Genomic DNA, 20,608 nt, shown 5'->3' with positions numbered 1-20,608 from the left:
CATTTGGGCTGGCGTTGAACTTTAGCGTGGGAGTCGGCAACAACTTTTACGACATGAACGTGTAGAGTCCTGGTCATCAACACAGGCCCCTGGAGGCGTTTAGCTTCCCGGGTATCCGTCGCACAGCGGGCGATCTGAGTGCTGGTTGGGAAAGGACGTGGACTTGGCCCAGTCATGTTGTGATGTGCGCTGTTGTTCGCACTGCAGTGACGCGAGGATTTTTGTAAACTGAAAAAAATAGAGACGGGTAATAATAATGACATTTATAACGCACCAGATTTTGCAGCAAAACATTTTTTTCTTGCTGTGGTTTTCCCACCTGATGATTGCTTGTTTTGCAATCGAAACGTGATTTATTTTATATTATACCGACGTGACTTTACCGCAGTCGCGAAAGCTTCAAATCAAGATTTTGCAGACAAATCAACAACTCGGGTGCGGAGCCAAGCTCAGGGCTGCTCAAAAGCCTGACTCGGACAGATAGAGAGGCCTTTAAGATGTTTCTTGAAAGTCAGAGTGCATTGATGTTGCGGATGTGCAAAGTGATTAGAAAGTTCCACACCGAGAGGGCGACAGCAGAGAACCGACGTGAGGCTGTAAGAGTGGAGTCCAGGTGACCCCCGACTTCTGACGGTTCGACTTGCGACCTCCCGCTTTTACGACCTTTAAGTAAGACCCCCCACAGTAACGATCAAAACTCGTATCTATGATCGCCCAACGACTGCTATGTTAAGTTACAATAAATGTTTGTTAGGGTTATTTTCATTTATTTTCGTGGTAATTTTGGTATTTCTATGGTAATGGGTTTCTATGGGAAACGAGGCTTCGACTTACAACGGCTCCACTTGCGACCGTCGTATAGGAATCAATAAGATCGTAGGTGCGGGGGTCGCTTGTATATAGTGTAGTGTCTAGTGTAGTGTATAGTAGTGTAGCATATAGATTCCAAAGAACACAGGATGAGATGTTACTATCCTTTGTGCAAGCACTTCCAAGAGTTCATGAATAGTGAGCCTGGTGAAATTTGGGGAGCGCATCGCCAGTAGTGAACCTTTGGTTCCTAGGGTGTTTCGGCCTTTCATACTATACACCCTCCCCAAAGGCGGCCAGCGACAGGGTGATCAATCCTACGCTTGCGTCCCATTCCCAATTAGTCATAGGAGTTGCCTTGTTGGTGATAGCCAACATCCCATGGGACTATGCATGGCAGGGGCGTCCTCCTCCCTGAGTCAAGCATTGTTGACTGCATACCTCCTGGCCCTCTCACTTTGGGGCCCAGCTGGGGTCTTTCCTCTTCATCCAGAGCCACTGACTGCTGTGTAGTGTAGTGTATAGTAGTGTTTAGTGTAGTATAGTGTGTCAAGGCCGTTATTATCATATATATTGGGGGGGACATCCCCAATATTCTTAAAATGCCCCCCCCCCACATATATTGCTATAAAAAATAATTGCTATGCTATGTAAATAAAAACAACAATTTGCTAAACCTTGACCACAATATCTGGACTTGTCTTCATATAAATCAATGCATAGATTGCTGTTTATATGATTGTGGTTATGGTTGTACTTTATTAATCCCTAATCTCAAACATTACATACAATGAAACAAGAAACGGTAAAAAAGAAAAAAACCGAGCAATGTAATACAATGCACTATTAGACTATATTGTAAAAAATAAATTAAAAGACCATCCATATTTTAGGCAGGAAATGAGATTTCAGATTTTGGTATTTTTCTGGATTGGGACCCCCAAACACCCTGGAAGATTTGGTCCCCCCCAATGTTGACTCCATGGCTAGGGCATTGTAGTGTATAGAAGCAGATTTTGATTGACGCTGCTGCTGCGTAGGGTTCTACTGTGAGCTTCAGTGCAAGTGTAATGTGAGCGTAAGCGGAGTTCGCTGCTGGGCTCTGGGCCAATCATACGGCCCGGGGTATTGGGGGCGGAGCCCAGTATGGGGGCCTATGTGAAGGTCCGCCGCTCACCTCGGATCCAATTGGAAGCGAGGTGAGTGGGGGCGGAACCTAAAGGCGGAGCCAGCAAGGCGCTATGGGGAGGCCGGATCTGGAAGGTTCGGAAGGGCGTGGTGAGAGGGAGGAGACAGGATCACGTGGTGAAGGGGATATAGGGGGGAGCCCAGAAGGGCTCCGGGTCAGTTGGGAAAGTCACGAAGCTGGACCACGTTGGGTGGCCGGAGGGAATCCGCGCCATCAGCCACGTGGCTGGAGGAGCTTCGGCACACCGTCGGCCAGCGGTGTGCGGAGCGGAGGGAGCGAAAGGACTGACGAGAGAGCACGTGCGGGGCGCGCGCGAGGAGCAGCTGGTCCGCTGTCGGGACCAGCGGGGTGCGAGTGTCAACCAGAATAAAGAGTGGCGGAGACCAAGCAGTGTGTGGCGAAGTCCTTTATTACACAAGGCGAGAGTCGTGAGGCCAGGTGTGGTGGTGTGGAACCGGTGAAGGTGCGATGACAAAGGCAGGTGCCACTTCCTCGTTTGTCCTGCCGGCGAAAGGCGGCCAATGAAGAGGATGGAGAGCGGTGGCCGAGTCGAGTCCGAGATGGTGGACACCAAGGATGGCACGAGCAAGGTGGTTATGTAACCGTTGCAATTTGAGGCTAATGACTTGTAGAGAATGGCAATACAGTCGTCTAGGTGAGAGCCGACAATACTGCAGGCGAGGGTGTTAGTAATGTCGATGGAAACGAGTGAATGTAGGTGATGAAGAGCCTTGAGATGACATTTGCAAGTTTTGATGATGTAGTTGACGTGAATGTCGAGAGAGAAGAGTGACAGCAGGGAATTTGATGCGGTTCGTAAGGGGAATGGTGGTGGCCGGCAATCCGTCATTGCAGGGAAGAGAGGGTGACACGAGCCGTTGTTGGGTGCCAATGGGTATGGATTCAGATTTGGCTGGATTTAAAGATCAATGTGACCAGAACCAGTCCTGCAAGGTTGTTGTGCACTCAGAGATTTTCAATTCCTTGAGCATTAGTGGTGTTTATTGAAGTGAATAATAGAATGTCGTCAGCACCGGAGTGGTATTTAATTCCGAAGCTATTAAACAATCGTGGTCCCAGCACTGAGCTCTGGGGGACTTCGCATGAGTGCCTTGTGGTCGTGGATGTGGATTCGCCTATTTTAACAGAGGTCCTCCCAGCCAAGGAGGATGAGATCAATTTTAGGACTAATCCTCTGATTGCAAAGTCGGACTTAATACTGGTAAGCTGTAGGTGATTGACAGTATCAAAAGATAATGAAATGTCCAGACCAACGAGAGAATTTCGTCGAAGACTCTGGTAATTGCAGTCTCCGTGGAGTAAGTCTGACGGTAGGCATATTTATCGCGACAAAGGTTTGGGCAAGATGTAATGAGAGTCTTAAGTTGAGCAAGATGCCGGTAACTGTCAAGCTTGTCAGTGTCGAGTTTGGATTTCTTAAGACATTGTGGTGAAACTTGTCCTAAGATGGAAAACACCCAGCTGAAAATGAAGCGTTGGCGATGGTGCGCAATCGTAGTAGCGAGTTTAGTGAAGCATTTAAATAAGGGGCATAGGGAAGGATGTCAAGAGGCGAAGGCTTAATGTAAAGTGACTGAATTAAGGCAAGAACATCATTTCGTGATCGGTACTGGAGTAAACCGCGAGCCTGGAGTGTTTCTTATGTTTTCTTGTGTTGAATCAATGCAGCTGAAATTATGCACTCCGAGAATCTTTGTGGCTGATGGGATGTGTAAAAAAATACTTCGGCGTTTTTACGAGGAGAGGAAGATGTGGAGGCGAATCAAGTGGCTTCTTCATTTCAACACTTTATTGTTTAGACATTTTGTGAAAGCTATCATGAGAAATTACACACGACCACTCTGAAACGCAACCCAGCTCCCTCCCCAAGTCCTCCGGGGCGAGGCCACGGACTGCACTCCAGACCCCACGACCGACGAGCATCAGGGTCCCTGGCGCAGAGCGAATCGCTGTGCCACTTCGCTGTGCCACCGCTCCCTTAAGGGGCCGTCCATAAATGACGTCACGCGATTTTTGACCCCCCTCCCCCATCGTCACAAAGTCAGACCCCCCCAAATATGACGTCACAAAGTCAGACCCCCCCCCCCAAAAACATGCTTCAAATCGCTTTAAACGATTGTCATTGTAGTGCGTTTTTAATGTGGCGCTGTACTGATGTTGTAGGAGAAAACATTTATTAAAAAGTATATTAAGTAGAACGTGTTGTCTATATTTATTTAAAGTTGCGCATTTTGATGTGACGTCACATTTCTCAACCTCCCCCCCATCGTCATATCGTCATAAATGTCTGACCCCCCCCCCCCCCCCGAGGTGCGTGACGTCATTTATGGACGCCTCCTAACAGGGTGATCCCAGGGCGAACGCGGGGATCGTCTGCGAGTGTGGACGCGCGTCGTCGTCACGGCGGCAGAGCTCTACGAATTCCTCGCGCTGTGCTCGGCCCTGGCTTTGACACCGAGAATCTGCATCTTGGCAGCCGCAGTGCTGATACACACAAACGCTCCATATACGAAACGGAATGACGACTCATAAACCAGTCACATAGGTGCAACTAAGGGTTTTTAAATATTACATTTCACGAGTTTTACAATATCCACTTTCAAATGGTTGTGGAGATTGTTTAAATATTGCCTCAATCATCAGCCACCATTTATTAACTGCTGGATGAAGGCTTCATGATGTCACCAACCCCAAGACTCTGCGATGTTACAATCCCATTACGGCAACCGAGCTCATCTCGTTGCTCCATCTCCACGGCAGACGCCCTCTTGGGGCGCGATCGCTCCTTTAGCTGCCAACCCTGACACTGATCGAGTCCATCAGCTGTCTTCCGCTCTAGCAGTGATGTGTGCTGCTACAACACCCACAGACTTCGTTTACAGTGATGATGTCACCTTTGTTTCTAATTTCATTTTGCTGTCTCAAAGTGCAATTCTCAGCATGCACCTCTCCACGCCGCTTTGTATAATTGTCCTCTTTTTGTTCCACTCCCTGCTTCAGTGTCCACGTTGGAGTGATGCTTGTGTATGGGTGCTTGTATGTACTGTATGTTGAACTTTTTTCGCACCATACGTAGCCAACCGCGATAATCAGACGTGCGGGGGAAGGACAAACTAAACACAAACATCTATTTTAAAGAAATTCGTTTTCAATCTAGATTTAAAAGTGCATTGCTCCAGTGGCTTCCTAATAGCAGCAGGAGGGGCGTTCCAGACGGTAGCAGAAATGCATCCAAAAACGTGCACGATGCGGTAACCGTCTTTGTTCGATGGGCTCGCCAAAAGACGCTCTCCTGCTGCTGCGAGGTTGACCGGAGTTTGCGTGACGATGGTTTATCGTGAGACTGTGAGTTGGCGCCCGCCGGTCCAGGGGTGGCCTTCGTCCAGCAGTGGATAACAACCCCCCATTGCGCCACCACTCGGTACCGCGACAGTGAAAACACATGGCCACATTGGCATGCGCGAGATGTCTGCATCCATGTGTTAAGAGGTACGCGCCAATTAAAAGGGGAACTGATTTCTCACCCCAAAAAGAATGAGTTTCTAATGTACTACTGCTAATCCATGAAAGTAACTTTTTTTAAAACAGGCACAGTTCTAATTGCAATGGATGATGGTAGCTTCATATATGCACATAACTACTAAACAGCCTCTAAACCCTGAACAAAATTTTCTCTAAACCTCAACCATCGTTAACATAGTCTCTCTAAACCCCATACTAAACAGTCTCTATAAATGCCATACTCAAGTCTAAACCCCATACTAAACAGTCTCATAAACCACATACGAAACACGGTCTCTCTAAACCTTGAGCTAAAAAAGTTTATCTAAACCTCATAATAAACAGGCTCTCTAAGCCCCGTACCAAACACAATCTCTTAAATTAAATATAAAAAAGAAATATTCTGCAGGGCTATTTCAGACACTTCCTTCCCAGATGTCTTCTCTTTGCTTGGCAACCAGCTTTTTCTTATCTGCCAAATAAAAAATAAACAAGCATAACTTGACACAATCTTAATTTTAGAACTTTCGTGACTGCAGGAATTATTATTTGGTTCTTTTGGTTAAGTCACGTCTAAAGATAAAATAATAAATTAAATTAAATAATAGAATACGACGTTTCGATTGCAACACAAGCAATCATCATCAGGTATAATGAAATAGCGACATAAAATCTAACCAGAAAACTATAGACGGACATATTAGCAGACAGATATCACCAAGATACATAGCGGGAGCAACACAGGTAACAGAGAGGGGTGATCGTCTCTGTGGGGTGGCCTTAAATAGACAGAGGGGGGGGGGCGGAGGCAGAGAGAAGGAAGGGGGGTTAGAGAAAAAATTAGCATATCAATGAGTGGTCAACAGACGTGGTGCTGCACGGCAAGTAAGCCTGAAAATCAGGAGGACACACTAAAATTAAATAACCTAGTAAAATATCGAAATGTAATGTAATACAACACAGAGGGTCGGTCAACACACAATTAACGCATAGCCTGGTTGATTACGTATTTCAAAGATTGCTACGTTTGAATTTAAGTGTGAACATTCTAAAGAGGACACATGCAGAGAAAACAAGTCGCCAGAGAGAGAGAAAAAAGATAAGCTTAAAACTTCCCCGTAGAAGTGGTTCAATCTTAATTTTAGAACTTTCGTGACTGCAGGAATTATTATTTGGTTCTTTCGGTTAAGTCACGTCTAAAGATAAAATAATAAATTAAATTAAATAATAGAATACGACGTTTCGATTGCAACACAAGCAATCATCATCAGGTATAATGAAATAGCGACATAAAATCTAACCAGAAAACTATAGACAGACATATTAGCAGACAGATATCACCAAGATACATAGCGGGAGCAACACAGGTAACAGAGAGGGGTGATCGTCTCTGTGGGGTGGCCTTGTCACGAAAGTTCTAAAATTAAGATTGAACCACTTCTACGGGGAGTTTTAAGCTTATCTTTTTTCTCTCTCTCTGGCGACTTGTTTTCTCTGCCTGTGTCCTCTTTAGAATGTTCACACTTAAATTCTAACTTAGCAATCTTTGAAATACGTAATCAACCAGGCTATGCGTTAATTGTGTGTTGACCGACCCTCTGTGTTGTATTACATTACATTTCGATATTTTACTAGGTTATTTAATTTTAGTGTGTCCTCCTGATTTCCAGGCTTACTTGCCGTGCAGCATCACGTCTGTTTGACCACTCATTGATATGCAAATTTTTTCTCTAACCCCCCTTCCTTCTCTCTGCCTCCGCCCCCCCCTCTGTCTATTTAAGGCCACCCCACAGAGACGATCACCCCTCTCTGTTACCTGTGTTGCTCCCGCTATGTATCTTGGTGATATCTGTCTGCTAATATGTCTGTCTATAGTTTTCTGGTTAGATTTTATGTCGCTATTTCATTATACCTGATGATGATTGCTTGTGTTGCAATCGAAACGTCGTATTCTATTATTTAATGTAATATTTTATCTTTAGACGTGACTTAACCGAAAGAACCAAATAATAATAACTTGACACATTTTTCAATTACTCATTCAGGTTGAATATGCCGAAGGCGTTGTTAACATTGCATAACCTTGGTGCTCATTACACCAATCAGGTTAGAGCAGAGCTGTCAAACTCTGGCCATGAGCTCATATTTTATAAAACAAACTTTTTATTTGACCAGGTAAGGCCCACTGAGCGGTGTAGCTCTTTTTCAGAAGCGACCTGGCCACAAATCATAGCTCAACGAAGTGGCTTATATCATGGACATTTATCGTAATCAAATACTCTAAAGGTGTGTTAATTCTAAATGTGGAGGAAAAACGGGAGGACCTGGAGAAAAATCCACACGACCACGGTGAGAGAGACACGCAAATTCCAAATATACAGCAGGCGTCAGGGTCGGGATCGAACCCGCGACATCCTGCATACCAGGCGAGGGAGTTAACATCTTGCCACCGCTGCGCCCCCTACAACCGATTTATGTAACCGGTCAACCGGCATCATCCCCACTGCTTCTCCGGAGCAGTGCCTAGCGGCAGCTTTCCCAGCGAATTTCTGACCATGTGGCTCCACGCGTCGCCTCCGCTGTGACGTGATGTGCGGAGGGGCCACCTGAGCATGGCTTGACGGGGCACTGCTGTGCACACTTTGATCTCTGTACGTTTCTCGTCCGGTCCCTCGCCTGCCGCTTTATCTTAACGTATTTTATATTGCGCCTTAACCAAGGCGCTTTACAGAGAATAAAAAATGGTACATGTGAATGTAATGGTGGAGATGAGGTGAATAAAATAGATGAGAGGAAGCAATGGGGGCAAATCTGTGATGTGTGAATTTACAAGAGTGGCAAGAAATATATAAGAGTAGCAAGATATGGTGGGGCAAGACCATGAAGGTATTTGTAGACCAGGGTGAGGAATTAGAACAGGTGGTAGACAGGGAGTCAATGCAGTTGTGCGAGGAGGGTCGAGGTAGGGGAATTGTAGGGGAGGTTGAATATGAGCCAAGCTGAGTTGTTTTGGATTTGTTGAAGGGGGACAAAAGAGTAAATGGGGAGACCGAGAATAATAAAGTTGCAGTAGTCCAGACGAGTGTTGATATGGAAATGGATGAGCAGTTTTGCAGCAGAGGTGGAAATAAGCAGTGGGATTTTGCGAATGTTGAACAAATTAAACCGGCGAGCACGGGTGTTGGCGGAAATGTGATCGGTGAGGGAAGAGTCAAAGGTACCAGCAAAGTTGTGGGCTGCGGAAATCGGGGACATGTAAAAAGGAGGTAGAGAAATGGTGGGACAGCGAGGAGAGAAACGGTAGGCAGGCAAAAAGATAACTTGAGATTTGGAAGGGTTGATGGACAGAAAGTGACGTGGATTGAAGCCAGGTGGGATGAGATGCAGGAGGCGAGGCCCTTCTAGGAGTGCTCCTCTGTCAGCCACACTCTCAGCAAAAACGTGTCGGAGCCTCGGGGTTTTTTCGGGTCCTTGGCCCTCAGATTTGGAACGCTGTCGCCCTGAGCAGCTGCGCCTGACTGCTGAGATTCTCCCATTTAGAAAGAAAACAAGACAACCCAACTTACGTCCTCAGATGTGTGAGATAAACTCTGAAGACCTTTGCAGGGTCTGCTGCGCCTTATAAAAAAGTAAATAATAATAATGAATAATAATGATGAATAATAATCTCTTCATCTTGCCAGGACACAGCACCTCTCCTATCTAATAGCTCTAAATGCACCGCTCTCCACACAGATTACCTCCCATATGTCGCTCTCACATCTTTCTCATCTATTCTAATGAACTATTCTTATCGTCTATTATCTGTCTCCTCCATCTCCCTGCGTGCATATCCTATAATTTATTTGCAATCTGGTCTGAACTCATCTCCCTCCTATCCTCTCTACTCTATTTCGTGTGGATAAATCTACGCGGTGCAGTGGGACCCTCGGTTAGCGATATTAATTGGTTCTACGGAAGCCATCGTTAATTATTGTTCATCGGATATAGGAAATACACGTTGAAGAGCTTAATTTGTTTCAAGACGATAGGAAGTTGACCTTTTTCACCCAAAAAAACATAGTTTATAATATTTAAACACGCAATTTTCGTGTCTTTTTTCACATTCATTTTAGGGGCCATTGTTATTGATCTTATTTAACTTTTAAGTAAGCAAAAAAAGTATTCAAGAGAGCTGTTTCCATAAGCAATGCAACATCAGTTGCTCTCAAAACGCTCATAAAAGGGCGCCGCTGATTGGCTGAGGTCTGCAGAGTCCACTCAGGAGCGGTCGCATTGGCCACGTGATATCGTAAAACAAATCGTTCATCAAAAATTTGTCGTTCATAGAAACAATGGGACCCTATGGGAGGCGGATCGTTAATTGAAACATCGTAAATCGATGGCATCGTAAACCGAGAGACGACTGTATTCATATCAGTGTCTTTTGTGACAGCATCTCTGTCTCTTACATCTCGCAACTCACGACATCCCTTTCTTGTGAGTGTGTATTCTCTACTCGCACTACATCACCGCTTCTAGTTATAATAAAGGACATTCATATTAACATGTCTGTCACCTCGTCACTCCTCCTTTGTGACGGCCACGGTTACCACTCATTCATTGATTCCTCCACCCATGGTAGCAGACTGTTTCGTCTCAGACACACTGCGTTCAACCACCACATTGCAGGTCACAACAACACACTCACCCATCCACTCACTCACTGACCCCATCACTCACCACATTGCAGGTCACAACAACACACTCACCCATCCACTCACTGACTGACCCCATCACTCACCACACTGCAGGTCACAACAAAACACTCACCCATCCACTCACTCACCACACTGCAGGTCACAACAACACACTCACCCATCCACTCACTCACTCACTCACTCACCCATCACTCACCACACTGCAGGTCACAACACTTCTCTGTCTGCTTCTTCTCTCAGACTGCTCGACGTTGAAGTCCCCTCCCATCCTATTTTCCCGAAGCTCTTGAGCCGAATTGCCGTACAAAATGGTTCCATTTCGGCATTCACGTGGAGCGACGCCGCACGCCACGACCACAACAATGACTCAGTCTGGTGAGCGTGGTGAGTGTGGTGAGTGTTAGTGCAGACCCGTCGCTTTGGACTTTATCTTGTGAAGGCACTCTGTGCAAGCCAACCCTCTCAGAAATGTCGTCTCCACCTACATCAAGAAGTAATAGAAAGGGAGTGAAGTATAAATCCCTTAGTCTGAGAGACAAACCCAAAGTTTTAGATAAAACTGATGCAGGTTTGTCAATGCGTGTGGTGTGTGAAGAGTTTGGAAAAGAAATCTCGAAAAAAAAATATTGGGGCAGGCGGCACTGGGAACTACCATTAATATATGTAGAATATATATATAGAAATATATAAAAGTCAAAAGTTGTGTGTGGGTTTGTGGCGGGGTTTGTGTGTGGGTTTGTGCCAGGGTGTGTGGTGGGGTTTGTGTGTGGGGTTGTGCCGGGGTTTGTGGCGGGGTTTGTGTGTGGGTTTGTGCCAGGGTTTGTGTGGGTTTGTGCCAGGGTTTGTGTGTGGGCTTGTGGCAGGGTTTGCTTGTGGCGGGGTTTGTGTGTGGGTTTGTGGCGGGGTTTGTGTGTGGCGGGGTTTGTGTGTGGGTTTGTGGCGGGGTTTGTGTGTGGCGGGGTTTGTGTGTGGGTTTGTGGCGGGGTTTGTGTGTGGCGGGGTTTGTGCCGGGGTTTGTGGCGGGGTTTGTTTGTGGTGGGGTTTGTGTGTGGGTTTGTGGTGGGGTTTGTGTGTGACGGGGTTTGTGTGTGACGGGGTTTGTGTGTGGGTTTGTGGCGGGGTTTGTGTGTGGGTTTGTGTGTGGGTTTGTGTGTGGGTTTGTGCCGGGGTTTGTGTGTGGGTTTGTGGTGGGGTTTGTGTGTGGCGGGGTTTGTGTGTGGGTTTGTGGCGGGGTTTGTGTGTGGTGGGGTTTGTGTGTGGGTTTGTGGCGGGGTTTGTGTGTGGCGGGGTTTGTGCCGGGGTTTGTGGCGGGGTTTGTTTGTGGTGGGGTTTGTGTGTGGGTTTGTGGTGGGGTTTGTGTGTGGTGGGGTTTATGTGTGGGTTTGTGTGTGGGTTTGTGGCGGGGTTTGTGGCGGGGTTTGTGTGTGGGTTTGTGTGTGGGTTTGTGTGTGGGTTTGTGCCGGGGTTTGTGTGTGGGTTTGTGGCGGAGTTTGTGTGGGTTTGTGCCAGGGTTTGTGTGTGGGTTTGTGGCAGGGTTTGTTTGTGGCGGGGTTTGTGTGTGGGTTTGTGGCGGGGTTTGTTTGTGGCGGGGTTTGTGTGTGGGTTTGTGGCGGGGTTTGTGTGTGGGTTTGTGGCGGGATTTGTGTGTGGCGGGGTTTGTCTGTGGGTTTGTGGCGGGGTTTGTGTGTGGCGGGGTTTGTGCCGGGGTTTGTGGCGGGATTTGTTTGTGGGTTTGTGGCGGGGTTTGTGTGTGGGTTTGTGTGTGGGTTTGTGCCAGGGTTAGTGTGGGTTTGTGCCAGGGTTTGTGTGTGGGTTTGTGGCGGGGTTTGTTTGTGGCGGGGTTTGTGTGTGGGTTTGTGGTGGGGTTTGTGTGTGGCGGGGTTTGTGTGTGGGTTTGTGGCGGGGTTTGTGTGTGGCGGGGTTTGTGCCGGGGTTTGTGGCAGGGTTTGTTTGTGGTGGGGTTTGTGTGTGGGTTTGTGTGTGGGTTTGTGGCGGGGTTTGTGTGTGGGTTTGTGTGTGGGTTTGTGTGTGGGTTTGTGCCGGGGTTTGTGTGTGGGTTTGTTGCGGGGTTTGTGTGTGGCGGGGTTTCTGTGTGGGTTTGTGTGTGGGTTTGTGCCGGGGTTTGTGTGTGGGTTTGTGGCGGGGTTTGTGTGTGGGTTTGTGTGTGGGTTTGTGCCGGGGTTTGTGTGTGGGTTTGTGGCAGGGTTTGTGTGTGGCGGGGTTTGTGTGTGGCGGGGTTTGTGTGTGGTCGCACGCTTGGCTCTCCAAGGGTGGGGTTTACGTAAAAAAAAAATAGCCAGGTACCACCCCGTAAGCCCTGCGGTGAGCAAGCGCTATTCCTTTTCAACATCCGTCAACTTTAAATTAGTTTAATTTGCGATTTAGCACGATTTTTGTGTGCTTTTTTCTAATTTATTTATTTATGACGCGTGCACGACCATACCAACTCGCGCGCCTTTGGTGGGGAGGACGGCCCATGCCAAGTCACACGCCTTCGGTGGAAGTGAGGGGGACATTTTCTTTTGCGTTATAAATCCTATAAAAATACACTAAACGCTCAGGTAAATTCTTCACTGTCTCATGTCCCCCCCACCTCGATGCGTCCAGCTATTTCTACTATACAGTCGGTAGATGCTACCACTATAGGCCATAGATATTATTGCAGAGCGGCCGGGGACATCGTGGCGGGGGGGGGGTCAGGGGTAGCAGCCCAGCCCCAGCCTGCCAAGGTGCCACCTCGGCCGGCAGGACAATCTAGGCGAGGCCGGAGGCTCTGCACGGGACTACGCCTCACCACGCCACTCTGTCAAGTGAGTACTTTGTGCTATAGAGTCGATAAATACTGCTATACAGTCAGCATGTACTACTGGAGTGATAGCAAGTACCACCACAGTCGGTATGCACTGATGTAATCATAGCAGGTACCAACACAGTTGCTATGCACTGCTGTAATCATAGCAGGTACCACAACAGTATCCATTGCTGCAGTGAAAGCAGGTACCACCACATGCACTGCTGTAATCATAGCAGGTACCACCACAGTCAGTACGCACTGCTGTTAGATTTTTAAGAGTACTTTTTAAATATTTTTAAGACCCAGGCAACGCCAGGTACTTCCCGCTAGTTGTATATAATTTGGAATATTGGATAATTCGGCAAGGCCAGAGCCCCATATTTGTTGAATTAACAAGGGTTGACCTTATATGTGAACTTGCACTGCTGCAGGTAGGACTGCTGCTGCTACTGAATCAGGAGCCAGGTGAGTGTCAGCAGCGGTGGCGCTCACCTTTGGCTTCCTGGAGTTTGCGGCGCTCAGCGGAGCGCTGCTCGGGGGAGGCGCCGCTCCGCACGCCCAGCGCTCCGGCCACGAGGCGGCGCGCCAGCACCGCGCTCGTCTGGGGCCGCGGCCTCACAGGCTGCAGGAACTCTACAACGTAGCACATACACAAAGACCCCGAAGAGATCTTCAGCAGACCGCTGGGACAAGGGCTGTGAGCCGGACAGCACCTATGGAGGGTACCGCCACGGCACACGAGGGGGTGGGTGGTTTGGGTGGCCGGCACCCCACCCGTCCGCCTTTGTCTCCCCACAGTGGCGATGCTTTATGCATTGCACCAAGGTCAGGCCCAGGAGCGGTTCAGGTAATGTTCAGATAATCGTCACTGGTATAAATGTCCACGTGATAAGCCACTTCATTGAGCTGCCATTTGTGGCCAAGCAGCTTCTGAAAAAGAGCTGTGTAGCTCAGTGGGCCTTACCCAGTAAAATATAAATAAGGCAGTCAAACTTGATTTGAAGCTTTCGTGACTACAGGAATTACTCTTTGGTTATTTCGGTAATTCTTTTCTTTTCTTTCTACGTGACTTTACAGAAAGAACCAAAGAGTAATAAGGTAGTCGTTAGTATTATCGTTATTCATTGCAAAGTCAGCCTCCTTAAGCGAGGCGTTGGCAAGGCGAGCGAACTCCGCGGCGGTGCTGCTAACCAGGGTTGCGGCGGGCCTTGTCGCGCGTCGGGCTGCTCGCCCGGCAGAGAGGGCGCGTCCTCACCAGCGCGTGCTTCATCGCCAGCGCGTCTTGAGCTGTGCACAGCGCCACGCGGACCGCAGTGCACGTTAGGCTCGACGTGCGACGTTTGTGTGGCCCCGTGGGTTTTGGGCGAGGCTGTGCATGTGGCAGAGTGACATTTCTGTTTTCTGGGATCACTCAATTGGTTAGTTTTGGTGTAAAAGTCAACGGCAGAGAATTATCATTCCGATTTATTGATATTCTTCTTCTCTGGGTCTATGCCTCTACCATTATTCCATGTGCATCGACTGTCATGCATGTCTAACTCCGTTGAGCACCCGGTACATATATATTGAGGGATTGTCTCTAAACTCGTACTGGCTTCAGTTTAACGACAAACAAATAAAACCAGGAGGCGTGACCTTGAGAATGAGAAACTTTGAGTGGCACCCAAGGTCATGTAATCATCAGTGATGGAGGGATTACACAACAACATTTAGCCAGATCGTAACGTGGCCCAACCCAACAATGATTATGGAGCACCCATTAGTCATGCTTTGTGGATTGTTATAAACATCCGTGTTGTCATCAAATAAAATCACGAGTACATGTGATATTCCCACCATCGTTCCTATAGCACAGGGCTTTTATAAAGGAAGGTGCCGCTATGTTTCACATACACAGCCTGCAGTTGTTTCACAATAGGGGGCGATGTTGCTGCTGTGTATGTTCTTTAGCTAGTAGTTTTATGCCAACATTCTTAGCGAGATTGCCTACTTCCACACCTGAGGATGCCCGCAGTAAGTAAAGTAGTCCCTCAGTTAACAGTGACATATGTTAACGGTTTTTGCGGTTAACATTTCGCCTCCCATATGATTCCATGGTTTCAACAAACGTTAACATGTTGACTCACGGTATATATACGTTATGCACGCGGGGCGGCAATTTCGGCCAATCCGAGCGCACGTAAGTGGGGCTGTGCCATGCCCTCAGTCAATCAACAACACCCATGTATGAGCAGTTTAGACCTCGACTTGGCTTTGTTTACATTATAACCTTTTCTGTTTTGGCAGTGGAAAAGCTCTCTTGCAGACTCGGTGATTTTTTTATTTTTATAAGTGAATTCGATTCAAGTTATTTCAGTTCACAGTAGTTTTCGTGGAACGGATTCGAAACGTTAACCAAGGGACTCTTGTAGCGCATGGCAAAAGCCTAGGAGAATAAATGCTTTAACACGCAGCCTGACCCACGTGAATTTCCCGCCTGTTTGTAATTGCTGAGGATCCACAAGAGAGCAGTGCTGCCTCTTCTTGACCGTGCAGGCAACAGCATTCTCCAGCACCCTCTTGGTTGCAAATAATAAGAGTTCTCTGTCCCTGGAATCTTGCTAGGGCGATAGTAACGGTGACGACGATGATGGGAGACACGTCTGAATGTGCCAGCGAGGAGGCTCTATCGCTCAGCCACATCGCGGCACGGTGGTGGCAGCACAGTGGTAATACTCGTCAATCGCAGCCAGAAGGGGCCTCGGTTCGATTCCCAACTCGGGCGCCTTTCTGTGTGGAGCTCTTCTCCTGTTCTCCATAGGTTTCCTCTGGGTTCTCCGGTTTCCTCCCATAGCAAAAAACCCACCACATAATGAAACTGTTTCCATAACATGCTCCCTGGACAAAAGCTCCCTTCTTCACTCTGCTGTCTAGATACTGAACAGCCTCCCTGAACACATTGTTGGCAAAATCACCTATTCTGGTCTTCAGGCCTTCAAATGCTGAGCACACACATTGGACATCTTCTAACTTCACCACACGCCTTGTAGGGACTCAGTCTTTGAGCTGCAGTGAACCAATGATTATGCCGATTAGATGTACTCATGCACGATACGGCTCTTGCACCCAATAACAAAAACGTGGTGCCTGGATTGTGGAACTCATGCCAAAGGCTGTCCGGGACCTTTCAAGTCCCACCTAAAATCATTTCCCTTTCAGAAGGCGTTTATTATTTTAACTTGGTCACTTCTTACCCGTTCCCCTCCTTGTCACCGATGCAAATCGCCTTGAGATATCATGATGGAAGGTGCTCTATAAGTTGAAATTTTCATTAATATTAACCGGTATTGGCCAAACATCCCAATGCTGAAAAATTATTCAATTGGGATTACACGCAGCGACATCGCCTCCGACAGTGAAAACGTGGCAAGACCCTCCTGACAAAAGAGAGTTGACATTTGACGAGACTTTGCCGAGCGAACAAGCAGCGATGACGATAAGAGAAAAAAATCCCGGTAAGCAGAGCGAGAGAGACATTGGCAGAGGGAGGGGAACACACCGGCGATGGGACTGTTAAACAGGCCGAGCGCGTGCTCGTCGTCCACCCACTTCACGTCGAAGCCCCTCGACCTGCGGCGCACACAGCACAAGTGGCACACATGACACATGGCACAAGTGGCACACACAACACACGGCACATGGCACATACGACACATGGCACATACGACACATGGCACAAGTGGCACACACGGGACATGGTACGCACACGGCACATGGCACACACGGTACATATGGCACGCACGGTACGCACGGCACACACGGTACACGGGAACCACCGCTGCAGCAACCTGCCGTGACAGCGGCCCCAGGCCGACGCGCAGCTCGGTCACGCCTAGCCCTGTCGTAAACTCGTGACATGCTTGAACACGTCCACGTACATCCCGGGGCAAAGCTCACGAGCGTACTTGGTGCCATGTGCGTAAACATACGCACATGTATGTGTGTATGTACGTTGAACTTCTTTAGCACCGTAAGTAGCCACCCGCGCTAATCGGAGGTGCGGGAGAAGGACAACAAACTAAACACAAAAAGCAGTTATAAGAAATTAGTTTTCTATCTAGATGATTTAAAAGTGCGCAGCTTCCAGTGGCTTACTAATATCGCAAGGATATTAAAAAGCCACTGAGCTAGTCAAAAGCGGCTGTGAGGATGACCGGAGTTCGTGTGGTAATGGTTTAAAAAAAACAATTGACAGCCATTAAGGGAGAAATGCTCCCGATATATCTGAGTGAAGCTGCACCATTGTCAATAAGAAGTGGCTCGTTCACTTGTGGTGAATTCATTGACCGAGGAAAGTGACCACCATGACCGCGACTCTTGCAGCACAGCGGTTGTGCATTCGCAACTCCTCGCAGAGGTGCACCGTTCAAATTCCGGCAGGACACCCCGGTTATTACTTTGCAATGTATTATCACACACTAAGTGCCATCTACTTCACAGTGGACATTAAAGATCCCCCTGATGTAATTCAAATTAAGTAACAGGCCATTGTTTGATGTCATCATAAACTATATATTTTATTTTACTACGTAAAGCCCATTGGCTTTTATTGCTATTTTCCAGAGGCGAGCTGGCCACAAGTGGCTTATCATATGGACATTTATAGCAGCCAAAATACTCAATATACCTGTTTCTAAATGTGTAGGGAAAAACCGGAGGACCCGGAGAAAAATCAGCACGACCACAGGGAGAACACGCAAACTCCAAATATGCAAGCGTCGGGGTCGGGATTGAACCTACAACTTCCTGTATACCAGGTGAGGTAGTTAACATCTCACCACCGTGGGTGTAAAGCACCCTGAGATTATAAATCTAAGCATTCTCTGTAGGCTTTCGACTCGGAATGTTCAAGTTCAAATTAATTTCATTTTAACCGGGTGAGAACTCAACAGACCAGGAGTATGCTACTGGACTATGTACTGGAAGGCGGAAAACGCCGAGATGAGGTCCTCGGTGCGGAAGCCACTTGGGAAGCCGTAAATCTCCAGGACGTGGCCAAAGTCGCCATCATCCCAGCCGGGCTCTGCTGGCCGGTAGCCATAGTAGTCGAACTGCGGCTCCTGAAGCGTCGTCACCGTCTCCGGCTTCAGGTTGCCTGCGAGCTAAACAACAGAAAGAGACCCAACATCGATCAGTGAACTACCAATGGTTGACATCATCGAGCGGACAATTCGCCACCTAAACCATGCGACCTAGCTATTGTGTAGCACTGTTGCGCGAGGCTCGCCGAGTACATATGTAGTGAGTCCAACTGAGTCGCAGACGTTGTCTTGGGAGCAACACTATTTATTACACCAACTCAACACACAACATAACGTAACCTACACTTGGGTGTTGAACGCCCATCTAACCACGCTACGGCAGAACTAGACACAGTCCCGCTATCCTGGTCCGGACCACGAGCTGGGTCCCGGACTGCGTGGCTAAAGGCTTCTTCAACCCGACGTGGATCTTCTTTACCAACAACCCGAAGAACCCTGAGCCCCTCACGGGGCCCCGCTATATCGGCCTGGGCTGGAGCTGGCTCCTCCCCTCGCCCCGCCCACCTTCTAGATCTCTCGAGCTCTTTCCCGAAGGTTCCCGAGAGCTCCTTTATACAGTGAGGGAAAAAAGTATTTGATCCCCTGCTGATTTTGTACGTTTGCCCACTGACAAAGAAATGATCAGTCTATAATTTTAATGGTAGGTTTATTTGGACAGTGAGAGACAGAATAACAACAACAAAATCCGGAAAAAACGCATGTCAAAAATGTAATAAATTGGTTTGCATTTTAATGAGGGAAATAAGTATTTGACCCCTCTGCAAAACATGACTTAGTACTTGGTGGCAAAACCCTTGTTGGCAATCAGAGGTCAGACGTTTCTTGTAGTTGGCCACCAGGTTTGCACACATCTCAGGAGGGATTTTGTCCCACTCCTCTTTGCAGATCATCTCCAAGTCATTAAGATTTATAGGCTGACGTTTGGCAACTCGAACCTTCAGCTCCCTCCACAGATTTTCTATGGGATTAAGGTCTGGAGACTGGCTAGGCCACTCCAGGACCTTAATGTGCTTCTTCTTGAGCCACTCCTTTGTTGCCTTGGCCGTGTGTTTGGGGTCATTGTCATGCTGGAATACCCATCCACGACCCATTTTCAATGCCCTGGCTGAGGGAAGGAGGTTCTCACCCAAGATTTGACGGTATATGGCCCCGTCCATCGTCCCTTTGATGCGGTGAAGTTGTCCTGTCCCCTTAGCAGAAAAACACCCCCAAAGCATAATGTTTCCACCTCCATGTTTGACGGTGGGGATGGTGTTCTTGGGGTCATAGGCAGCGTTCCTCCTCCTCCAAACACGGCGAGTTGAGTTGATGCCAAAGAGCTCCATTTTGGTCTCATCTGACCACAACACTTTCACCCAGTTGTCCTCTGAATCACTCAGATGTTCATTGGCAAACTTCAGACGGGCATGCATATGTGCTTTCTTGAGCAGGGGGACCTTGCAGGCGCTGCAGGATTTCAGTCCTTCACGCCGTAGTGTGTTACCAACTGTTTTCTTGGTGACTATGGTCCCAGCTGCCTTGAGATCATTGACAAGATCCTCCCGTGTAGTTCTGGGCTGATTCCTCACCGTTTTCATAATCATTGCAACTCCACGAGGTGAGATATTGCATGGAGCCCCAGGCCGAGAAAGATTGACAGTTCTTTTGTGTTTCTTCCATTTGCGAATAATCGCACCAACTGTTGTCACCTTCTCACCAAGCTGCTTGGCGATGGTCTTGTAGCCCATTCCAGCCTTGTGTAGGTGTACAATCTTGTCCCTGACATCCTTGGAGAGCTCTTTGGTCTTGGCCATGGTGGAGAGCTTGGGATATGATTGATTAATTTCTTCTGTGAACAGGTGTCTTTTATACAGGTGTGGTGGTCATGATTGACACACATGCGCCACAACCAGGGGGAGGGGTAGAGGTAACAAGCTGAGATTAGGAGCACTCCCTTTAAGAGTGTGCTCCTAATCTCAGCTCGTTACCTGTATAAATGACACCTGGGAGCCAGAAATCTTTCTGATTGAGAGGGGGTCAAATACTTATTTCCCTCATTAAAATGCAAATCAATTTATAACATTTTTGACATGCGTTTTTCTGGATTTTGTTGTTGTTATTCTGTCTCTCACTGTTCAAATAAACCTACGATTAAAATTATAGACTGATCATTTCTTTGTCAGTGGGCAAACGTACAAAATCAGCAGGGGATCAAATACTTTTTTCCCTCACTGTACCACATGACTGCCCAGCGGCCCCCGTCCACCGGTGATCCCCCTCCAATATCATCCGGTCACGTGTCAGCTGGTCAATCAGCGTATCATGCCCCAATGTAACCCTGGCTGGCTGACGCTCCCTCTCGCTCTCTCACCGCATACTGTACGTGGTGCCTCCGCACTAACCAGCGCTCACCCAAGCCCCGCAAGGGCTGGAACTACGCCCAGTAACTGGGCTGCACATAATGACAACACATTATCCGCTGTGGCTTCGCAAGTCTGGCACTACACAGTGACATTCAGTCACTACACATATG

General features: G+C 47.9%; 1 protein-coding gene across 1 annotated transcript in view; it reads right to left on the bottom strand.

The window, feature by feature from the left end:
* Nucleotides 1-248: 248 nt before the first annotated feature.
* LOC144727497 (uncharacterized) overlaps nucleotides 249-20,608 on the bottom strand; it is a 37,758-nt gene continuing 17,398 nt past the window's right edge. The window contains exons 5-9 of the mRNA XM_078606373.1: nucleotides 17,975-18,156; nucleotides 16,554-16,624; nucleotides 14,207-14,302; nucleotides 13,508-13,648; nucleotides 249-5,993 (exon numbers count right to left, since the gene is read on the bottom strand). Coding sequence (XP_078462499.1) covers nucleotides 5,938-5,993; nucleotides 13,508-13,648; nucleotides 14,207-14,302; nucleotides 16,554-16,624; nucleotides 17,975-18,156 — 546 coding nt within the window. The 3' untranslated portion in view covers nucleotides 249-5,937. The remainder of the gene's footprint in view (nucleotides 5,994-13,507; nucleotides 13,649-14,206; nucleotides 14,303-16,553; nucleotides 16,625-17,974; nucleotides 18,157-20,608) is intronic.

The sequence above is a fragment of the Lampetra planeri genome, chromosome 25, assembly GCF_965212315.1.
Source record: "Lampetra planeri chromosome 25, kcLamPlan1.2.h2, whole genome shotgun sequence".
Lineage (NCBI taxonomy): Eukaryota > Metazoa > Chordata > Hyperoartia > Petromyzontiformes > Petromyzontidae > Lampetra > Lampetra planeri.
Note: the sequence above shows the minus strand (reverse complement) of the source record. Positions and strands in the feature narration are given on the sequence as shown.